The sequence below is a fragment of the Hyperoodon ampullatus genome, assembly GCF_949752795.1.
Source record: "Hyperoodon ampullatus genome assembly, chromosome: 13".
Classification (NCBI taxonomy): domain Eukaryota; kingdom Metazoa; phylum Chordata; class Mammalia; order Artiodactyla; family Ziphiidae; genus Hyperoodon; species Hyperoodon ampullatus.
In genome coordinates this window covers 9,219,211-9,243,667 of record NC_136926.1, presented here as the reverse complement: position 1 = coordinate 9,243,667, position 24,457 = coordinate 9,219,211, and the positions used below count along the sequence as shown (strand labels likewise).

Below are 24,457 nucleotides of genomic sequence, written 5' to 3'. Positions count from 1 at the left end.
CTGCCTTTTAAGTCAGAAATGATTGTTTAAAACTTTGTTTTACTGGGTCTTTGCTGAGTCTGAGTACTATTTAGTTATAACTATTCCTAGGCTAATAATTGAGCAAAGCCCCTTAATTAAAGCAAATAAAGGCCTTAGCGAGCCTGTTGAACAAGTCAGTAGGCCACAGGAACTTTGGTGGCCTCAGGCCAGCCCTTTGCTTCTGGGGGACCTCCTAAATACCTTAACTCCTGCAGTGCATTGTTTCGGCTAATTGCTGGTGAGAGGTTCGTGGCTGGGGTGTGATAGGCATTTACCTAGAGGTGAGGTTTCTCTGCTCTTAGAGCTGTAACCTCCGCCTTTATTACTTGTACTTTATCCATATTAGTCGAAATCGCAGGGAACTGCCCAAAATGCCTCTCTCCTTAGCCTCCTCCTCCCCCACAACTCGGTATTTTCATCCTTCCAGGCTCAAATCAGACACTTCTCCATGAATGCTTTTCTGATTCCTTTAGCTAGATGTAATCTGATCTTCCTTGCTTTTGGCTTTAGTGGTACATGTTTATTTTGTTTTATTACAGCCATTTATCTTAAGCTGCTCCAATTCCCCGCCTCCCCCGTCACTACCACTTGATTTTAAGTTCCTCTGGGCGGGAAATCTTTTATTATATGTAAATCCCTTTGGCTCCCTTTCACCACAGTGTCTTTCATATAGGAGATGTTCAATAAAATGTGTTGACTAACTTTAATATTGACTGTAAGTGTAAAATGCGATTCTTAACTGAATTCATATAGTTTATCATCTCTCCCATAAAGGCAACATGTACTCATTACTGGAAAAATGGGGAAGTGTGGAAAATAAAAAGAAGAAAAGGACTTCCCTGGTGGCGCAGTGGTTAAGAATACGCCTGCCAACGCAGGAGACCTGGGTTCGAGACCTGGTTCGGGAAGATCCCACATGCTGCGGAGCAACTAAGCCTGTGGGCCACAACTACTGAGCCTGCGCTCTAGGGCCCGCGAGCCACAACTACTGAGCCTGCGTGCCACAACTACTGAAGCCGGCACGCCTAGAGCCCGTGTTCCGCAACAAGAGAAGCCACCGCGATGAGAAGCCCACGCACCACAACAAAGAGTAGCCCCCGCTTGCCGCATCTAGAAAGCCGGCGCACAGCAACGAAGACCCAACTCAGCCAAATAAATAAATAAATCTTAAAAAAAAAAAAATTGCCTGTTCTACCCCCTCAAAGGTCATTATTTAGTTGAACAATATATAGGGAAAATATAATTAATTTTCAGAAATTAAGGGTCAGTTCTTGGTAAGCTTTTTTATTTTTTAAATTTATTTTTGGCTGTGTTGGGCCTTCATTGCTGCACGCGGGCTTTCTCTTGTTGCGGTGAGCGGGGGCTACTCTTCGTTGCGGTGCGTGGGCTTCTCATTGTGGTGGCTTCTCGTTGTGGAGCACAGGCTCTAGGCGCGCAGGCTCAGTAGTTGTGGCTCACAGGCTCTAGAGCACAGGATCAGTAATTGTGGCGCATGGGCTTAGTTGCTCCGCGGCATATGGGATCTTCCCGGACCAGGGATCGAAGCCGTGTCCCCTGCATTGGCAGGTGGATTCTCAACCGCTGTGCCACCAGGGAAGACCTTAACTTGGCAGGCTTATTCAAAAGAATTATGTTCTCACTTTTTAAAAAAAAGCTTTTGTGCCAGGGTTGCATGTGACTCCACCTCTCCCAGAGGGTGGTATTTTAGTAAAAAGCAGCTCTTATTTTTATAGAGGGGTGGAGAAAACGGGGTAAAATAGTATCCTCTTTGGGGTTAGGTCAGGGTATATGGCTTAATTGTTGTAAATATTAGGTTAACCTTTAAGACTGGAATTCTAGATCTAATCTTATAAATAGAAGGAAAAATTTTCTCTTAGCCTACAGGGCCAGTACAAGTAGATACACATCAGATAGTTGGACTTTAATTGCTGTTACTTTCTTATTTAAACGTTAAATTATTAGGCATTGTGTAACATTTTCTAATATCTAAAAACTAACAGAAGCCTCAGCTTTAATAGAAGGCCTTAATTCTGTAACACACTAAGGTCCCTGTCTCTACTGTTCATATCTTAAAATAAGTGTAAGCCCCCCAGATGATTTGTCTGTTGCTTCCTCCTAGAAAGCATTGCTGACAGCATTTAGCATTTGAGGAAGATACTGTTGCAGCTCAGAAAGGAGTGAAGTGACCTTTATCTGTGACTTAACCTTCAACGTTATAAGATACCCAAGGTCCTCAGCCACAGTTAAGTCAAAACACATCATTCCACATTAAATATTTGGTATTTAAACAGAAGAGCTAGAGGAAGTTAGAGGAAGACCATTTTTCTTTTAAAAAGGTTGACTTTGAGCTTCTTTGCCTTCACACTATCATTTCCTAATCGTCTTCTACTACCCAGAGTAGTCTGGAGATTACCATCTCTAATTAATGAAGTATTCTGGACAGTGGGTTTAAATGTGTATATGTATGTGTGTACATTTTAATTTGATTAATTATTAAGTAGTTTCAGGTTTACTAAGCTAGAAAGGAATAGTTATTTTGTTTAGAATTCTAAAACATAAAATAAAACATTTATTCCTGATTTGAGTCCGTATTTGAGTTTTGTTAACTGTCCTGGACAGTACTATTTCTTTTATTTATTTATTTTTGGCTGCGTTGAGTCTTCGTTGCTGCTGCACGCCGGCATTCTGTAGTTGCGGCGAGCGGGGGCTCGTCTTCGTTGTGGCTCGTGGACTTCTCATTGCAGTGGCTTCTTTTGTTGCAGAGCACGGGCTCTAGGCGCATGGGCTTTGGTAGTTGCAGCACGTGGGCTCAGTAGTTGTGGCGTGCGGGCTCTAGAGCGCAGGCTCAGTAGTTGTGGCTCACGGGCTTAGTTGTTCTGCGGCATGTGGGATCTTCCCGGGCCAGGGCTTGAACCCGTGTCCCCTGCATTGGCAGGCGGATTCTTAACCACTGTACCACTAGGGAAGCCCTGGACAGTACTATTTCTTGAGCAGGATTTGAGTTTTGCTTATAAGTGTCCCTTTTTATACATTTTGTCATAGGGTTGAACCTTTCTTCCATCCTTTCAGCTTTATTGCCTCAGCTTTGTTAGCTGTTCTGCTTAGAGATCTTGAGTTCTTTTTTTTAATGTTTATTTTATTTATTTATTTTTGGCTGCATTGTGTCTTTGTTGCTGTCCACGGGCTTTCTCTAGTTGCGGCGAGTGGGGACTACTCTTCATTGTGGTGGGTGGGCCTCTCATTGCGGTGGCTTCTCTTGTTGCTGAGCACGGGCTCTAGGCATGCAGGCTTCAGTAGTTGTGGCTCGCGGGCTCTAGAGCGCAGGCTCAGCAGTTGTGGCACATGGGCTTTGTTGCTCCGTGGCATGTGGGATTATCCCGGACCAGGGCTTGAACCCATGTCCCCCACATCGGCAGGTAGATTCCGAACCACTGTACCACCAGGGAAGCCCAAGATCTTGAGTTCTTGACGTAGACTTGGTATCTGGAGAATTAGAAGATGCAGGTTTCATTGTGACTAATGCATAGTGGTTATTTTGGGGAAACTTCTTGCAAAGGGAATATATCACTTGTTAAAGCAGGAAGAATGTGATAATCTATATAATTTCACCTCTAGAGAACTGAAAGGAGTGTTAGTCAAAGCAAATTGTACTTTTCTGAATTAATCAACTTTTGAATACATTTTTCCAGTAATCCTTCTTTTTGTTCCCTTTGGGATAATTGTTTGCAGAAGCATTTCACAGTCCTGAATCACAAGGGAGTGTTTTTAATGCCCAAATAGTTGAGGCTTCAGAATTGTTGATACAAGTGTGATCTGTTCCATTTGATAGAAATTGAGTTTATACTCTGATCTCATTTTTCTCTAGTTATAATGCTTCATGTTGTGATGCCCCTAGACAAATAAGGTTGGCTTTGAGACCACTAGACTATAGTATTTGAAGAAGAGCCTTGGCATCTGAAAAGAAGCCGGCTGTAGCACTGCAATAGATACTGCCTAACCAGTTCCCCGTCAGATGAGTGCTCGCGGCAGAAAGTGTAAAACCAGATATCCTTATCCCTTGAGTACAGAGGGTCTCCTGCTGCTTTTATTATTCAACTCTTGTGATCCAGCCAGATTCTTACTCAATTTCTCCTCTGGAGTTTCAGTTCACTATCAGGTACCCATCCTAGTAGATAGGAGATGTGTTTCACTGATGGAAAAACAATCCCTGTAGAACCGTCTTACTTCATTAGGGAGAGTATGAGGCTCAATGTAAAATGCCTCGAGATCATCAAAGATGCAAGGAATAAAGCTCTATTACCTTTGGGTACTACTTAGTATTTGAAATTCTGCCAGAGCTATTGGATAAAATCAAATTACCTACTTTTCTTCACTGATGCTTATATTAAAATTGAAATTTAGTATTTATTTTTTGGGTATCACTTTCTTCTGGAAAATGTCTTGTAACTAATTGCATGTCAATCTGAAGATGAGTGTAGTAAGAAGAGTTTAAGAAGAACGGCAGCCTCATGCTGACCGCTGATAATGGATAATGATGGAGAGACTCAGGCTGATGATCGCTTAGTTCAAAATCTTTTTCAAGGTGAGCCTTCTGCCAGCTACACAGTTAGGTGGCTGAATGCAGTTGGAAGGAGGATTTTTAAGTTTCCACAATTTCAGCTTACTTACCAAATCTTTTTTCCTTGAATTTTCTGGTTAGAATAAAGCTATTAAGTAAAATTTTGCGTTAATAACAAGCTAAGTGATTTTTTTCAAGTACATCAAAGTTTTGTTTTTATATGATTATAACTAAGGCAAAGACAAAAATGTATTAATTGGAAAAATGAAAATTGTCTGTTACTTTAAGAATTTTCTTCCTATAAAAAGATATATTTAAATGATGGGAGATAACACCAGAATTACTCTTTCTCCTTCTCTCTTAACTCTTTACTTTAGAAAAGCAATCTACAGAAAACTTAGCAAAATATTTTATAAAAATCATAAATATAAATATTTTCTAGTTGACTATTTCCCACTTCATAAAACTTGACATTTTCAGTTGTAAATGGTACAACTAAAGGAATTTTCTGTGCCCTATAGTCTCTTCTCAGCTTTTTGCTTGGCTATTTCAGATATGTAACCATTATCTTAATCTAATAATGGTTTTAATTGGATTTTAGGTCAAAGGAAACACTTAAGCTAGACGTGCGCTGACAGAATGTTATTAATGGAGACATAAGATGATTACAGTGAGTTAAATGAAATAGCTTCTATATTGATGCAAACTCTTTATCTTGGCATTCAAGGCCTTTCCAGTTCAGTCCACCTTTTCAACTTCACCTCTCTTCACCGCTAAAGAAATTATATCATTCTGACAAATTGGATTACTTGGCTGTTTCCTAAACTTAATCAGTTATATCTGTGTTTGTAATTTGATGCCTAAAGTAAGATGCAAATCGCAAGTGAGCTGTTTGGCCAGGAATTCTCGTTCCTAAGATAAGATCCCCCTTAAGTCCTTAAACTTTTTACTCTATACTCTCTGAGCATCCAGTCCATCCTGTGGTGTCAGTACTGGACCTTTGTCAAAGAACTGGCCCTGATTGCCTTCCCCAGTGCAGACTCTTAGTTCCTGACTTCATACAGAACATTTCCACAAAAATTCCCTACCGGTGCCTGAAACTCAGCATACCTGAGACAGAAGTCAGTATCTTCTAAAGGCATTTTCACCCCCTCCTAACTGGGGAATCATCTAATCAATATGCATTCCTGAAATCCAGAAACCTATTGATATAAAATGTATTGATGGAGAGCCGTCTTGTCTTTATATACTTTTTGTTTCCAGTGATTGTCTATTCTACTTTTCTCATTACCTCTAACCTAAAATCTTCCAGCTGATGCCTGACCTCTTACCTCTCTGAACCCGTTCTGTCCACTGCTGTCAGGATTATTTTTCTAAAATATAGATTGGATTATATCACTTCTACCCAGAAACCTTGTGACTTTTTATTGTCTAGAGCAGTGCTCTTCAGTAGAAATATACTGTAAACTATATATGTAATCTTAAATTTTCTAGTAGCCACATTTAAAAAAGTAAAATGAAACAGATTATGTTAATTTCAATTAATATAGTTATTTAACCCAATATATCTAAAATGTATGTTCAACATGAAACTAAGACATCTTACAATCTCGGGGGTACTACGTTTTTGGAATCCAGAGTGTATTTTACATTTAACAGCACATCTCAATCCATGCTAGCCACATTTCAAACTGAATAGCCACATGTGGCTAGTGGCTCCTGTATTGGACAACACAGGTCTATAGCATAAAGCTTAAAGTTCTTGGACTGCAATTTTGGGCACCCCACAGCTTCAGCCCCTGCCCTGCGTATTTCAACTTCTCCCCACTCACCCAATCCCCACCCACACCTAATTTGCCGTTCTTTTCCTTTAATTACTCTTCCCTGCCTGAGGAAATCTGACTTACCTTCCAGGGCCAGATCTGAATGCCACTTCCTAATGAAAGCTTGCTCCATTCTCGCAGTGCCCCATAAGCATTAACCACTTGCTCTTGACTCTTCTGTAGCAGCATTTGTGAGAGCCGTTTGTCTAGATCCCATGAGTGAGTAGTCTGGCTGCCCACTAGAAGGTGAGCTTCCCGGAGGCAGGATATGTCTCCCTCAGCTTCTGTTTCCTAGTATTCACTGTAGCCTCCATTTGCTCTTAGGGATATTCTTATCCATTGTTGTTTGATATCTTCAAGATCTGAAGGAATCTCTCCTTTAACAGTTGTTTTCTTTACCTCTGAATGAAATTTCCCTTTATATCTGGATCAGTTCCACTGTTTAAAAGGTGTTCTCTCTGTGGGTTGAAGCTTTTGCTTATGCAAGAGAGGAAATAATCATTTTCTTATAGAAATAACTGCCTAATATGAATTAAACTAGGTTTCAAATGTAGGTTATTCTGGCTTTAGCCTGGTTCTAATCCCAAATATAACTCTTCCTGTTATATAACTTGTTCTTTGTAAGTAAATTATGTATGTATACTAAGACTTTTTTCACACAGCTTTATTGAAAAGTTTATATGCTTTTTTTTTTTGCGCGGTACGCGGGCCTCTCACTGTCGTGGCCTCTCCCGTTGCGGAGCACAGGCTCCAGACGCGCTGGCTCAGCGGCCATGGCTCACAGACCTAGCCACTCCGCGGCATGTGGGATCTTCCCGGACCGGGGCATGAACCCGTGTCCCCTGCATCGGCAGGCAGACTCTCAACCACTGCGCCACCAGGGAAGCCCTATATGCTTTTTGAATCTCTTTTTCCCCCTAAAGAGACTTGGCCAATGGAGTTTTGCCTGTGTTCTTTTTCCCATATAAAAGCACACAGGTGCCTGAAACATTACCTCTATTCTGGGAGAAATCTGATTAATGTTGAAGGGCTGTGCCAGGTCAGACTCTATAACCTGCTGACAGATTATTTAGTGAGTGCCAGGATCAACTCTCAACATTATCTCAGGTTTTAATGGTTTTCTTATGAAGGGCATTTGTAGATGAAACCAGTCTGTATTTAAAGTTAATTGTGGCTCTTAGATCAGAAACTGGTTAAGAAATTCTTTCCTCAAGCAAACAGTAGTTTGAGAAGAATGAATGATTCATCAGATGGAGTTGCAAGGACTATAATTGCATTCTGTGTTTTAACACAAATTGTTGCATTTAAATCATGGTAAAATCTTATCCCTGGTGACGTAAGAATTCAAAAGAAGTTCCTATTAAACTACCTTAAATTTTTGTAAGAATGTCTAGATATTCTTACAGCTGCTTGAAAAGCACCAAAAAATGATACTTCTTCCTGGGAGGGTAGACCTCAGTCATCCCTGATGCTTCTCTTTCCCCCACCCTCACTGTACCCCATTCAGTGTACCTGTGAGTCCTTTTGTTTCACTGGATCCCAAATCCCTGCACTCTAACTGCACTGCCACCATTTCACAACTGAGCTACTGAGACAGTCTCCTGATTCATTCCCTTTTCTGCTTTTGCTCTCCACACAGCAGGCAGAAGGATCTTTTTCTTATCATTATTACTATTTAAATTTTATATAATGGAAAATTTCAAATATACATCAAGGTAGAGGGATGAATGTACCTCTCATTATTCAACTTCAATTATCCATTCATGGCCAGTCTTGTTTCATCTACTCTTTTGTCACTCCCCCCCCAATATTTTGAAACAAATCGCAGACATCATATCATCTAACCAACTAATTTGGAATTGCCCTAAAGTGAAATTTTGCCTTGGGACTTCCCTGGCGGTCCGGTGGTTAAGACTCCGAGCTTCCACTGCAGGGGGCATGGGTTCATTCCCTGGTCTGGGAACTAAGATCCCACATGCCGCGCGCGCGCAGCATGGCCAAAAAAAAAAAAAGTGAAATTTTGCCTGTTGGTTGGTCACAAAAGGTGAGGAAAGTTGCTTCTCCAATAGTGGTAAGTTATTTGTCAACCTCTTTACTGTCTTCCAATTCTGTTTCTTATTTTTTCAGGATGTGTTCCATTTCTGCTTGATAAGTGCCATCACCAGAAAAATAGTTTAATGTGTTCATTTCATGTTAAGCCAGTTTTTCAGGGATACATATAAGCACTTTCCTACTTTTGCACCAAATATGTTCTTTGAAGTGTGTGTGAAAGTTGAATGTACAAAAAATGTAAATATAGGTCAATTATATTTAAAAACAAACTCATAGAAAAAGAAATCAGGTTTGTGGTTACCAGAGGCAGAAATATGGGAAGGGGAATTGGATGAAGGCAGTCAAAAGGAACAAACTTCCAGTTATAAGATAAATAAGTACTAGGAATGTAATGTACAACATGATAAATACAATTAACACTGCTGTGTGTTGTATATGAAAGTTGTTGAGAGCAAATCCTAAGAGTTCTCATCACAAGGAAAAAATTTTTTTCTATTTCTTTAATTTTCTGTCTACGTGAGATGATGTTCACTAAACTTACTGTGGTATCACTTCATGATGTATGTAAGTCAAATCATTATGCTGTACACCTTAAACTTTTACAGTGCTGTAGGTCAATTATATCAATAAAACTGGAAGAAAAAAATGTAAATGTGTATGAGAGGAGGATGTTTCATGCTCAGATAGCCTTAAAAATTATAAATTCCCTAATTAATATTTTTATTATAAAATCAGTACATGCTCATTATAAAAATAAAATTTTAATAATACAGAACAGTATGAAGTAAAAAGCTTAACTCTCTCATTTGTTCACGGATCTTTTTTTTTTTTTTTTTGCTGTATGCGGACCTCTCACTGCTGTGGCCTCTCCCGTTGTGGAGCACAGGCTCCGGACGCGCAGGCCCAGCGGCCATGGCCCACGGGCCCAGCTGCTCCGCGGCATGTGGGATCCTCCCAGACCGGGGCACGAACCCACGTCCCCTGCATCGGCAGGCGGACTCCCAACCACTGCACCACCAGGGAAGCCCTCACGGATCTTTTATTTTGAAAACAACTATATTTCTTATAGGCCATTCCAGAAAGCTTCATTTGTGGTCACTTAAAATTTTAATAATGTATATATCTGACATTTTAGTTTGAATTTTAGTTTAGTTTGAATTTCAAATAAACAACCTCACAGTTTTTGAATTTAGTAGACTGTTGAATTTAGAAATTGATTTTAATGTTGAACAACTAGTTTGGTGCTGCAAGGGATTGAATAGGAGATGGTATGGTGTTGACTTTGATGTCTAATTTTTCTTGAGCACTAGTTTCCTCTCGATAAAGGAGTCTTAGGCAGACTGTGAACTCATCAACAGCTCTATGGACCCGTGAAAAATCTCTATACCAGTGCTGTTTAATAGAAATATAATGTGAGCCACACATGTCATTTTAAATTTCCTAATATTCACATTAATTGAAAATAAAAAGAAACAGGTCACATTAATTTTAATAATGTATTCTCTTTAGCACATTATATCCAAAATATTAGTTCAACATGCAATTAATATAAAAATTAATGAGCTACTTTACCCTTTTTTTCATACTAACAAGTTTTCAAAAATCAAGTGTGTGTTTTATACTTAGAGCACTTCGCAGTTTGCATCAGCCCCATTTCTAGTGCTCGCTAGCCACGTGTGGTAGTGGCTGTTATACTGGGCAGTGCGGCCCTGTACAGGATAGAGGTTGTCTCAGAGGGAGGAGGAAAGGGGGTGGGGTGTATTCTTAATTTTGTTCTCTCTTTCACAGTTATTGACCAATACTTGAAGTTAAAAGTTTGCTGCTTTTGGTATTCTTTTTTTTTTTTTTAATTTTAATTTATTTATTTTATCTATTTTATTTTTGGCTGCTCTGGGTCTTCGTTGCTGCATGCGGGCTTTTCTGGTTGCGGCGAGCAGGGGCCACTCTTTGTTGCAGTATGCAGGCTTCTCATTGCAGTGGCTTCTCTTGTTGTGGAGCACGGGCTCTAGGCATGTGGGCTTCAGGAGTTGTGGCACACAGGCTCAGCAGTTGTGGCTCACGGGCTCTGGAGCACAGGCTCAGTAGTTGTGGTGCACGGGTCCAGTTGCTCCGTGGCATGTGGGATCTTCCTGGACCAGGGCTCGAACCCATGTCCCCTGCATTGGCAGGTGGATTCTTAACCACTTCGCCACCAGGGAAGCCCGCTTTTGGTATTCTTAATGATGGACAGCTCTGGCTCAGTTGTATTCTTACTAACATCAGCACTTTTTTTAAAAAATCCATTTTCGGGCTTCCCTGGTGGCGCAGTGGTTGAGAGTCTACCTGCCGATGCAGGGGACACGGGTTCGTGCCCCGGTCCAGGAGGATCCCACATGCCGCGGAGCGGCTGGACCTGTGAGCCACGGCCACTAAGCCTGCGCGTCCGGAGCCTGTGCTCCGCAACGGGAGAGGCCACAATAGTGAGAGGCCCGCGTACCGCAAAAAAAAAAAAAAAAAAAAAAAAAAAAAAAAATCCATTTTCATTCCTATAAAATACAACAAAGATTAATAACAAATATTTCTGTACAAAGATGAAAATCCTGCTGAAATCGAACTCTTGGCTGGGAGGCAATGCCACCCTGTGGTAGCTCACGTGTTTATTCATCAATATATGAAAGATCAGATTCTAAGTAGAGAATGTGGCTTAGGGAGTATTAGTGTATAATACATTAAACCTGAGCACTTTTTATTCTGAATTTCAGGGTAAATAGATGTACTAGTATGTAGTAAAATTAGTATTAGGAAAACAGGGGTAAGAATTCCTGAGATGTTGGTAAGAATATCCTTTGAATGTAAATTTCTTTTTTAGGGGTCGCAGATGGTGTAGGAGGATGGAGAGACTATGGAGTTGATCCGTCTCAGTTCTCAGGGACTTTAATGCGGACATGTGAACGGTTAGTGAAAGAAGGACGGTTCGTCCCAAGTAATCCCATTGGAATCCTCACCACAAGCTACTGTGAGTTGCTGCAAAATAAAGTACCTTTGCTTGGTAAGTAGATATCCTATGTGTTTTCCTCTCTAAAGAAGCCCAGGAGATGGTTAACAACAAAACCAAGAAAATCACTTACCAGCCCAGCTCTTTTTCTGAGGCTCTTCCTATTAAGCAATTTGATGGAGAAGCTGTGGGCAACACCAGAATACATAATACTGCTTGAAATAGATACAACCACTTTGGAAAACAATTTAGAATAACAGAATAAAGTTAAACATGAGCAGATAGTATGCCCTAGTAGTTCCACTTCTGGGTCTTTACCCTAGACTAGAGAAACTCTTGCACATCTGTGTATCAAAAGATAGGTACAAGAATGTTCATACTAACATTATTTATAATAGCAGAAAACTGGGAACAACCTAAAAGCCCATTTATGGTAGAAAAACGCATTTTGAAAAGGGACGAGTTAAGGTTGCATGCAGTACTCAGGAACATGTTGAGGGAAAAGAGGACATTGCAGAATATCACCTAACAGTCTGATTCCATATATTTCCAATTCAGAAACATAAACAAGTAAAACTATATTGTTTAGGGATTCTAAAATATAAAAGAAGAAAGAAAAGCAAGTGGTTGTATAATTGGGATAGTGATTCTCTCCCAGGGAGGAAAAAAGAGGCTAGGTCCAGCATGTAAAACTCAGTTGATTACCTGTGAGGAGTTCAGGTTGCAAATTGGCTCCCCAGCTACTAGCAGTTAACATTTAGTCTGTGTAGATCCCTGTTACTCTTGTATTAGAAAATTTACGAATACCCAGTGTTTGTTTTCTGGTATGCTAATGGAGCATCCTTTGGCTAAGCTTCTACATTTGTTTGTTAAATGGTTTCTTGGGAACTTACCCAAGCCTTCTAAGCAGGCTCTCAGAAAGGGTGTTATTAAGTTTCTGCTAACTGCCAGCATCTTTCTGGTTACTAGAAGGCGTCCCTCCCAATCACCATGCACATTTAAAATCAGCCCTCAATGTTCAATGTTAATGGAGATCTCCATGTTGTAGAATTTTGCCTTCAATTTAAAACCTTTGTAAGAAGGGGTACTTTTGATCATGCTACCATCTTCTGTCTTCTCTGTGCTGTGATTAACTAGCTTGTTCTCCTAACTGAAGAGAAATCTTGTCTAGAAGTTTCAATATACTGGTTTGTCTTAATCTGCTGTTTTGGGCATGCAATCTTGAGCTTGCCTGATACGTAAAACATCCTAGATTCTATTTCATCTCTGTAAACTTGCTGTATGACTTTGGGCAAACCACTTAACCTCCGACCCCTTATTTCCTATGTCAACTGGATAAATCTTTTTTATGAAAAGCAATGACTTAAAGCTTCTTGCAATACTCAGAAACATGTTGAGGGAAAAGAGAACATTGCAGGGTGCCATCTAACAAAAGAACCTGTAGACAGGGACCAGGGGCCTGAGTCTTCTGCCAACACCACCCCACCCTGCACCCCACAGTGCATTTACTAAATTACTGTGACTTGGAATAACCTGTTAAAACCTGTAACAACTATCCTGATTTTGTACTTTGAAAGCTCTGTTTTCTGCTGCATTTCTTCCTTGTTCCTACTTTTTTCCCTATGCACCTTCATGTAACTGGGAGAGCTTAATAAAATAAATTTAAGGACATATAAGAGTTTTTCTTGCACTGAATATTATGACTACCTCTTTCTCCTAAAAGACACGTTGAAATAATCCTTCGTTACCATGTTTGACACATATACACTTCTCTCTTACCTTATCTACACATCTCTAACCTATGTGTAACTAAAACTCAAGTATATTTTGGCAAAGACAGGCTGCTGAGTTTTACTGAACCTCAGCCATAATTGCAAGTAATAATTTTATAAGATTAGGTGATCCTTTTTTAAAAATTCTGCCATGGCTTAAAAGCCTATAACATAATTCCAATATAAAGGGCAAGCTGATAGCTGTAACCACTTATTTCTTGAGAATTTCTAGCTGCTTTTAGATCTGGGTTGGCATCACAGGCTAATTGTTGACATATTATTTCCTCAGAAACCCTTAAGTGGATTTAGGTCTTATGAAGCCAACATATCTTAAGAATTTGAGGGGTTAATCCCAGTAAGGTTATCCCTTTCTTGGTTTGCTGCACAAAAGGCTTAGTGGTAGTTTACAGAACAAGGGCCAGGTGATAAAAATACTTCCATGTTAGCGTGAGGGATTTGCCCAGGGACCTGTCTGGATTGCTCAGTCGTCGGAACATTCAACACTGTTGTTCTTAGCACTCTTTTCTTCTTTGCCAGTTTGTTCCTCTCCAAACACGTAAGAATGGTGAGCTCTTCTCCCAGTATTAGGCTACCAGGGCCTGAGCCACTGTACGCATCAGTAATGTGAAGAGGCAGAGGAGTTTACACACTGTGAGCCCAGACGATTCTGTAAGGCTGAGCTTCCCTTCGTTGGTGCTGCTTTGCATATTAAAGCTCTGTCTATCGCTCACGAGGACCATTTTGATTCTAACGCAGTGGGTTACTGCCACAAGGGTAGCAAAATGATAGCCTGGATTTGTCAGTGAGTAATAATGAGTCAATGTGAGTCCTTCCTGCAGCACAATTTTCAAGGCTGTGCTACTCATCTGTCATTTTTTTGTTCTCAGTTAAATTAATCCCATCAGCTTTCAGAAGATCTTTTGTGTGGTGATTCTATTAATGACGTAAATGATTGGAGTTTTTGTGCATTGAGTTAGGAAGGAAGGGTAATTGGTGATTTTAGCTCTAATACAAGCTATGGAGTAGGTTCTCTGACAGCATGGCCAGTTAGTTACAATACCAATGTTTTTCTTTTCTTTGACAATTAATGGGTAGGGACTAGATAGCTTAGCATTAAAGTGTCAAGTTTGTACCCATGCATATACTGTAGATAACAAGGAAACAGAATTTCTGAACATTACAGTGACACAAATGCTTATATTTAAGTGTTTTTAAATTAAGTTACACATTTTCACTAAGGAAAAATTAATAACAAAAATTAAATTACCTATAATCCACTAAGAAAACTTAATTTTTTAGTGATTATACTCCCTGACTTTTTTTCTTTGCCCATAGAATAATAACAACAGGAATTGAATCTACTGTGTGCTCACAATAGCTCCAGTGAGGTAGATTTGTAGGCATTTTTGTTCCTCATTTTGTTAGGAAGAAACTGAGGCCTAGAGAGAATAAGTGGTTTGCCCACGGTCATGTCATGTGGCTAGAAAATCATAGAGCACTGGGATTTAACACAGCTGGTTCCACAGCCTGTTTATTTTGTTTCTTTTTGCCTTTTAATTATCATTTTAGCAGGTTAGCCTTTGCCTACATATTGTGCTTTTTTAAAAAAAAGAATTACAGGGCTTCCCTTGTGGCGCAATGGTTGAGAGTCCGCCTGCCGATGCAGGGGACGCGGGTTCATGCCCCGGTCCTGGAAGATCCCACATGCCGTGGAGCGGCTAGGCCCGTGAGCCATGGCCGCTGAGCCTGCGTGTCCGGAGCCTGTGCTCCGCAACGGGAGAGGCCACAACAGTGAGAGGCCCGCGTATCGCAAAAAAAAAAAAAGAATTACAGTAAATTTCACTATTTTTTTTAAAATAAATTTATTTATTTATTTTTGGCTGCATTGGGTCTTCGTTGCTGCACGCAGGCTTTCTCTAGTTGCGGTGAGCAGGAGCTACTCTTCATTGCAGTGCATGGGCTTCTCATTGCAGTGGCTTCTCTTGTTGCGGAGCACAGGCTCTAGGCACGCAGGCTTCAGTAGTTACAGCATGCGGACTCAGTAGTTGTGGCTCACAGGCTCTAGAGCACAGGCTCAGTAGTTGTGGTGCACGGGCTTAGTTGCCCCGCAGCATGTGGGATCTTCCCGGATCAGGGATTGAACCTGTGTCCCCTGCATTGGCAGGCAGATTCTCAACCACTGCGCCACCAGGGAAGCCCAGAATTTCATTATTTTTGATGTACAGTTCTTTATATTTGCTATCACTTTCTTTTAAGGAAACTTCAATACTAGCTTATAGTCACTTGTTTCACTTAAACTATCTTTCATTTTCAGATATATTTTTCTCACACAATTTTAGTGGCTATCAAGTAGCTAACACTTATTATGTGTTGTAAGTGTTTGACATGATTTAACTAATTTTTTCCTTACAAACAACTCTGTGAGGTAGTTACTGTTACCCCTATTTTTATAGATGAACAAACTGAGGCACAGACAGGTTACATAATTTGCCCCAGGTCACACAGCTAGTAAGTGGCAGAGCTAGCATTCAGATTCAGGCAGGCTGACGACAGAGTCTGTACTCCTAAGTATTATGTGATAGTGCATAGCTTTCCATTGTATGGATGAACTGTAAAATAATCAATCCCTTAATTTTATTTTATTTTATTTATTTATTTTTTTTTTTGCGGTGTGCAGGCCTCTCACTGTTGTGGCCTCTCCCGTTGTGGAGCACAGGCTCCGGACGCGCAGGCTCAGCAGCCATGGCTCATGGGCCCAGCCGCTCCGCGGCATGTGGAATCTTCCCAGACCGGGGCACGAACCCATGTCCCCTGCATCGGCAGGCGGACTCTCAACCACTGCGCCACCAAGGAAACCCAATTTTATTTTTTTTAATTTATTTATTTAATTTATTTATTTTTGGCTGCATTGGGTCTTCGTTGCTGCGCACGGGCTTTCTCTAGTTGCAGTGAGCGGGGGGCTACTCTTCGTTGTGGTGCGTGGGCTTTTCTTGTTGTGGAGCATGGGCTCTAGGCACGTGGGTTTCAGTAGTTGTGGCAGGCAGGCTCAGTAATTGTGGCTCATGGGCTCTAGAGCGCAGGCTCAGTAGTTGTAGCGCACAGGCTTAGTTGCTCCGCGGCATGTGGGATCTTCCCGGACCAGGGCTTGAACCCGTGTCCCCTGAATTGGCAGGCGGATTCTAACCACTCTGACAACAGGGAAGTCCCCAGTCCCTTAATTTTAGATGTTGAGGTTGTTACCAGTTCTTTGTGATCTTATGCAGTGTTTTTGTACTTAAGTCTTGTTTGCATCTCTTATTATTTTCTTATGATAAATCCTCACAGTAGAATTGCTAGATCAAAGGATATGCACATATTTCAGGGCAGTATTGTCCTTTAGAAAGGTTATTTAGTTCTACTCTCTTACCACTGTGAAATGAGAGTGACCATGTTTCCTACACTAGTGCAGTGATCATTTTTTAGAAATATATTTATAGACCATTTACATTTATTTCTTGGTGAACTGCTCATTTTTCTATTTTGCCATTTTTCTGTAGGTGTAGGTTGAAATTTTAGCACTTGAAAGCACTTTCACTAATTGTACTGTCAGCCTCAGTCTGGGGAGGGTTATGTGAGCTGTGTGCTGCAAAGGTACACAGAAGCTTCTGCTTGGAATGTGGTCTCTTCTCTCTGAACAGGTAGTCTCTGTAAAGTGAACAGGTTGATTCCACAAGCTTCCTGGGAAAATTGGTCTTGTTACTTCATAGTGAGTCAGTCTGCAGTAAAAGTGCTTCATGACCTCAGCAGATGGAAATTCTGTTTAAAATTGTAGTTATGTGCCTTTTCTTAAATGTTAGTGAATTTCACAGAGAAGGCTTTCTGCCTGTGACTAATGAGAAATGTCATGGAAACGTAACATGCTCCTTCTGGCATTTTAAGTATTAAAACTTAATATCTCAACAACATCCTTTTGAGCATTTGACATAGATTATAGCACTATTGAAATAATGTGGTTAAATACCAGCCATTTTTATTGTTTCCTGTCTCTGCAAGTGGAAGAATCCAAATCATCAGTGGCACGCTTAACTATGCATAGTATAAATCCCGTTTTCTTTCCCCGTCATGTTGATCCTGATCAGGTTACTAGGGACATTGATATGGAGCCATAACTAAGAAAGGTCCTGTTTAGGCAAAGGAGATTCAAATTATGGCATGTTGCTCTTTGGGGTGATATGACAAAAATGTGTATGCAGAGACAGCCTAGAAAGAGAAAATAAATGGAGATCATTTTTGTTTCTAGGTAGCAGTACTGCCTGCATCGTGGTGCTGGACAGAACTAGCCACCGCTTGCACACAGCAAACCTGGGCGACTCAGGCTTTCTGGTTGTCAGAGGTGGTGAAGTTGTGCACCGATCAGATGAACAGCAGCATTACTTCAACACTCCGTTCCAGCTCTCAATCGCACCCCCCGAAGCCGAGGGAGTCGTCTTGAGTGACAGGTAACCTCCCCTTTCTCACCAACAGGTTCCTTCCCATTCCCCTTAACTACAGTGTTGGAGATAGGCATTTTCCATTCTCATGTGAGAAAAGAAGGCACCTTTTAGTCTGACAAGGACCTTTTAGTCTGACATCGAAAGATACTGTGCTTGAACTTGATATTTCAGCCAAGTTGAATTCTGATAAACACCTGATAATTTGACCAGACTATGAAAATACTATTTCAGGCTTATAGAATATCAGTTTTTCATACCGAGACCACATGGTACATACAGTTGTATTTGTTAAATTGTGTTGGAGAAATGAGTCATTGTTTGTCTGTGCCATTGCCTATACAAGATTTTGCATACATTATTAGGGAAGAATGCAAACAGACATCTGCTTTATTTATCAGAATAACTTCCTGATTCTCGGGGCCTCCTATAATATGCATCAAATAGAACTTGCAGTCCCTACAAAACTTGTCAGGCGAAGTTAACTTTCAGGAAATGGACTCGGAGGTGGTCTGATGGTGCTCTTGACGTGTTCTGTTCTTTTTTTCTTCTGACACCTTCTCTCAGTTCATTTTTAAATTGTCAAGAACTTTCCAGGAAAATCAGTACTTTTTTGAATCAACTTTCACAGTTTTATCTTTTCTAAGATCAGAGTACAGAGTAACACTAAAACAGTCTCAGACTTCACTGCCTTTAACAGCCTTATAGGGCTTGACACAAACATTGTTGGCAATTCATAAATGTGGTTAAATGGGTAATGAACCTTTTGTAAAAGTAGAAGCATTCTAGCAAGTGCTTATTGTCTCTACTTAATAGTTCTTATTGGGCCAAATCTTAAGTCCAGACTAAGATAAAATGATGATTACTGCCATCTTTTAAACTGGAATGAGCATACTGTATAATTAAGTACTCAGTATTGCCCATCTGAAGTCTATTGCTGACTCCTAGAGAGAGGGAAGCAGTTTTTTACTTTCAGATTAAGGCAGATTACCATAATTGGAAGAAAATTTGATTATAGGCCCTTCTTCAGTTGGCTATAATGCACATCAATATTAGCCCTGTTGGAGTGGGGAGAACTCAGAACCCCAAGGCCTTCGTAGATGTCAAGTTCAGCTAACAGTTTTTGGAGAACAGTGCTTTAATTTCCCTTTACTTGATCCTTGTTGTTTTGGCTTCTGAGTGCTAGAGCGGCCCTGCTGTACCTCACACGCTATCTTTGGGACAATGTGGTCAGGACAGCACTTGGCCTGGCCTGACAGTGAGGTGGAGGTTGCTTCCCCTGGAGCCCAGAGGCAGCATGCTAGCATGTGATTTCAGCTCGTGTTTCGGTGTAGTCAAAAGTTTCCAGCAGCACAGTATGTTCAATCAAAATGGGCAAAACTGCAGCTGGCAGAACACCAAGCTCATGGGTGGGAGTGTTGGGAGAAGAGGACGATCTGTCCAATGGCAGCGAGTCTCTCACAGACAGAATAGCAAAGGACACTCCTGGGGAAAGAAAAACCTCAGCATAAAATAGAACTTCCTTGCCAACCTGGTCATTAATCTAAACTTCTAGAATCTGATTAGTTTCCAAAGACTGAGCAAATGTGAAATGTCTTGTATTGTTTCTCTTTATTCCATAGAAGAAATCGACCTGGTTTCTACCAGTTTTACAGTCTTTTTGAATTTTTCTTATTTTTTGGTCTTTTTTGTTTCCCAGCTGCATGTTATCTCCTTAGTTATTAGTCCCTCTTATCCATAAAATATTATTTTAAGCTTAACTTACAGATTTCCTTTAGTAGCTGTTCTTACAAAATGTTTACTGTATAACTGTGTAAGCGAAAGCTAATTTGTTCCTTGCCAAAAGCCCATCATAGAACTTCTAGATGTGCTGCTGCTTTCCTCAGTCAAGAGAAGATGAACTAGAAATATCCTCAGTGTGCTTTGCGTAAATCCCCAGCAGGCATGGGTGGGCTGTTTGTTTTTATGTCTTCTCTTTGCAAATTTTATAACATGTCACTTACACAAGTTTTTTCTTGTTTTTAATCAAGCTTAGGGTGCTTTGGTTCTGGCCCCTCCATTCTGGGTCAGTGTATGAATTTTTTCCTGGCTCTTGTTCCCTAATTACAAGTGAAGGTAGATTATCAGATATCTCACCTTTCCCTCACCTTGGAGGCTTGGAAGCAGTGGAGCTGGCCTTTGGAAATGGCTGAGAACCAGCCTCTGAGGGAACCATTAACTCTTTGAATATATTTTCTCTTCTCCCCACCTGTGGTTCCCCCCACCCCCCGTTCTTATATCTGTTTTCTTATATCTTTTTAAAAGTTTGACACAAAAAGATGTAGTGAAAAATCAAGCTTCTGTCCCTACCCCATCCACACATTCTGTCCTCAGAGGCAGCCACTGCCAGATTTATTCTCTGCATATAGAAGCATCTCTCTCTCTCTCACACACACACACACACACACACACACACAGAGTACCTTCTTCTCTTCATTAACAATATAGTAATGAGTTTTTCCCCAATTTGGAGGGTCAGTTACTTTGTTTCTTCCATTCATTAGATATTACTTGAAGACCTACTGTGTGCCAGGCACACTAATAAATAAGTAACCTGTACATGATGAGCACTTTGTAAGCCCTGGGAGACACACAGTCCTTACTCTACCAGAGTAAGTATGACTTAGTAATCCTAATTTGGTATTACTAGTAATATACTAGTAATTACTAGTATTATAGTAAGAAATACCATTGCAGGTATTTCATATGAGTTAATTCTTATAGGATTTGCATGCTCTCCTCCATAGTGCTCAGTTATTCCACTATAACACAGCCTCCTGAGAGCCAAATTCAAGCCTGCAGGGAAACTGATGAGTGGAAAGTGAATAAGAGAGGATGGAATTTGGCTCTAAAGAGTTAGGAAACAAAGACTCATTTCCACCAGGATTTTAGAGGCATTTTAGTGTCTGACTCAGAAAAGAACCCTTCCGTGTTTTAAACCATGTGCGACTAATCATCAAACTCAGTTTTACTTGATAGTTTTAGTTAAGCTTTTGAAATATTTATATCAGAGTTTTCAGTTAATTTCTTTCAAGGTTAGAAATTTCAGAATGCTGGTTTTTATTATTGACTGCTACTATGTATTAAGTTTTCCTTAAAGCCTCATTACATTGTAGCATCATTCCCATTGGAAACTTTTAACAGTTATCTCTAAAGGGCTCTGTTAACTTTGTCCCTATGCTGTCCTTGTCACAGCCCGGATGCCGCTGATAGCACATCTTTTGATGTCCAGTTAGGAGACATTATCCTGACGGCGACAGATGGACTCTTTGACAACATGCCTGATTATATGATCCTTCAGGAGCTAAAAAAGTTAAAGGTAATTAACTAAAAGGTTGGCCTTTGGAAACAGTGACCCTCTCTGGGCAGCTGAGTTTTATTAATTCAATTGCATTATCTCTTTTTGTAGTTTTGGAAAGGACTATTTTGTGAATTTAGGAAAATAAAAATGGTTCTAATCTTTCAAACAATGGTAGATGGAAATATTCACAGTTGGAGAACTTGAGGGGAAAAGAGGCTTCTCATCCAAGCCTTTATTTAGTAGGGTGGTAAAGGTAGGAAAAGTGCAGATGGGCGATTTCTTGTTTGTGTTTTTAATGGTATTTTAATTGTATTTAATGGTGTTAGTTGCTGGTTGTCTTTTTCACTTTTTATTCTCCTAGCAAACTCAGCAGGTGTTCAGGCTGGGAAAGATAGGAAATCATCATACCAGAGCCAGCCAAGGCAGCAGCCAAGGGCAGCAGGCAGCTAGGGGCCTTGATGTGATCTGAGCTGTCATCAGTAACGAAACTGTTCAGATTTGGCCCATACAGAGAGTGGAAGGAAGTGAAAACCAGTCTGCATATTCTCCTGGCTTTGTAAAGTACTGACTCTGGGGAAAATTAGTCTTTTCTCATGTTTTTACCACTAACCACTATGACTTTGAGTAAGTTTCTAAACTTTTTAAGCAATATTTTCCTCACCTGTAAAATGGTGGAGTGGTACAAAAGGCCTGTTTTATAGGGTTTTGGTAAGGATATACCAAGACCGTGCATTAGAAACCCTTAGCACCACGCCTTGTCTGTGGGGCCTAGTAAAGGTCAGGCACTTACACGTGCTGGCACTGTGCTCTGTGTGGTAACAGAATGACAAGCAGAAATGACACATTCCCTGCCCTTATGGAGCTTACATTCTAGTGGAGGAAGACAGATAATACAGAGAAAGAAAGAATAGCTATAATGGTGGTGGTAAATAAGAAGAAGAAAAATAAAGTAAGGTGAAGGAATACAGAATAGAGAGGGATTTTCAGTAGGGCAACTGGCAGCCCTTACTTGGAGAGCACACTGTGCTTGGCCAGGGGTGCGTTCCCAAGCAAGGAAACTTTTGAGGTCATCCCGAAGTGCTATCAAAATCCGCCCTTTCAACCCCATCCCATTTTAGCAAGAATGCCTTAAGAATTTCAACTGAGAAAAAAAACCCAAATATGAAAATTCAAGGGACTTCCCTGATGGTCCAGTGGTTAAGACTCCACGCTTCCACTGCATGGGGTGTGGGTTTGATCCCTGGTCAGGGAACTGAGATCCCACATGCCACATGGCGCGGCCAAAAAAAAAAAGAAAGAAAATTCAAACTTCAGGACCCAAGTCCATGCAAAGGACTTTCTAATTGACATCTTATGCAGGCAGCACTGGTGATCTCATTCATTTTAGTCGAGGTATAATGTTTCATTGTCTTCTCTAACTGGAATAAAACTTAAATGGTGGAAACTATGATTAGATAAATGTTATTGTCTTAAAAAGTGATGCTTGCAAGTGATGTTTACTGTGTGCAGAAATCATGTGAGGCATTCTGGTAAAAATAACTCCCTCTTGTTTTCATATTAGAATTCAAATTATGAGAGTATACAACAGACGGCAAGAAGCATTGCTGAGCAAGCTCATGAGCTGGCCTATGACCCAAATTATATGTCACCTTTTGCACAGTTTGCATGTGACAATGGATTGAATGTGAGAGGTAAGCATTCTTTAGGAAGGTCACAGGGACTAACTGGGGACATAGAGGATGGGAGCATTCTGGGCTGTGGGTGAGGCAAACTACAGCACTGGGGTGAGACTGCTGAGGTACCCTCTCCCAGCTGTGAGCCTTTGGGAGCAAGGTCAGCAGGCTCTAACACTGAAGGACAGAGCAAGTGCATGTCATCATGTGTTCCCCACAGAGGTGCCCTTCAGAACTGAATTTAATTGGCTGCAGAGGCAGGTGGAACCTGAAGCCCTTTATTGCTGCCACTGCACTGCTTGGACCTGAGCCCCAAAAGCCTCCGAGCTCTGCCTGGAGGGCCTGGACATTCCTAACAGTTTAAACATTCTGTCCTTCACGAGTCTGACATTTCACTTCTCCCTTCCTCTGGCTTTGTGGGACTCATTGACAGTCTTTGCCTGCCAAATTGCCATGGCAGGTTTTGAAGATGGAAGTAATGTTAGACTGTCCTTGCCTAAAGAGTCTTCCTATCTACTGAGCGATATGTAGCTTTGGAAGCAGGCCAAGTAGCTCAGTCTTGGAGCTCAGATGACATGTTGGTGCTAGCATATCAGAACTAGTAGAGTTGGTCAGTTTCTTGCTGGTATAATCTTATGATATGTAAAGCATTTCTTAGCTGTCGAGGAAATATTCAAATAGAAAAAAGCACATGCCATAGCTGATTGCCAGATTAGAATACAAGACTATTACTAGTTTCAAAACATTGGATATGTTTGTCCAAATTAGGATTGTGGGTATAACATGTAACTTTTTTGTCAGGCAGAATTAATCTCAGCCACATTTTGTCGTTATTGTGATCGCTATAAACAGAGGATATGGTGGTGGCCATTTTAACAGAGCTGTTGTAAAGGAGCAGGGAAGGTTTTTTTTTTTAAAGCTTCAGTTAAATTACATGTAATTTCTTGGTGCATTTTAACTATTTATCAACTGGTTTTTTTCCTTTTTTCTGCCAGAGTATATTGACAAACCAAACCTGCCTGAAATGCCAGTATTTGCTTCCTAGTATTTATTTATTTAGGCTTACATTTTTTATTGACTTTTCCTTTTAAAATATATAAATACGTTTTCATTTTCATTTTAGGTGGAAAGCCAGATGACATCACTGTCCTTCTCTCAATAGTGGCTGAGTATACAGACTGACTCACCTAGGTGTCAACTCCTGCCTCTCCTTTCATCATCCCAAATTCTCCCCTACCGTGTGTGCTGATCCTGCTGGCAGGACCATGTTTCTTTGCTACTGATCTCAGTGGCCAGTGATGTAAGCCTTTTGCCCGTCTTTTTGAGACCCCATTGAGATCTTTGTTGAGAACCACTACTGTCATTCACTAGCTCATATCTGCCAGCAACATTTGAAGAGAATCAAGATTTGAAGATTGGCCTTCACTTCACATTGTCCTTTCCATGATGGGATGGAGGTTTTCAAAGCCAAAATGTCTATTACTTTTCAAAAACGGTTGAAGTATTGAAAATGAGTAATATTGGTAAAGTGAATTCAAAATTAGAATGTTAAAGGGATTTTAAAAGTCTAACACAAATTGTATGTTATGGTACATCTACTAGAAACATACGTTGTTCATCAAAAGATATGTTACACGTGTACTATACAGTCTGTGTTATGATTGGGTGTGGCTTTATGTTTTCATTATAAACTCCTCTATTTTTCAGGGGCTTATAATCTTGCTCTAAAACATTGTTCTGGATTACAAAATCTTGATCCAGGGGGCTTTTTTTTG

At 40.5% G+C, this 24,457-nt stretch overlaps 1 protein-coding gene across 1 annotated transcript in view; it reads left to right on the top strand.

Annotated features, from left to right (window-relative positions):
* Positions 1 to 23,864, top strand: part of PPTC7 (protein phosphatase targeting COQ7) — a gene marked incomplete at both ends in the record, with an annotated part of 36,409 nt that extends 12,545 nt beyond the window's left edge. The window contains 5 exons of the mRNA XM_079717410.1: positions 11,303 to 11,486; positions 17,484 to 17,678; positions 20,904 to 21,027; positions 22,571 to 22,700; positions 23,806 to 23,864. Coding sequence (XP_079573536.1) covers positions 11,303 to 11,486; positions 17,484 to 17,678; positions 20,904 to 21,027; positions 22,571 to 22,700; positions 23,806 to 23,864 — 692 coding nt within the window. The remainder of the gene's footprint in view (positions 1 to 11,302; positions 11,487 to 17,483; positions 17,679 to 20,903; positions 21,028 to 22,570; positions 22,701 to 23,805) is intronic.
* Positions 23,865 to 24,457: the final 593 nt, after the last annotated feature.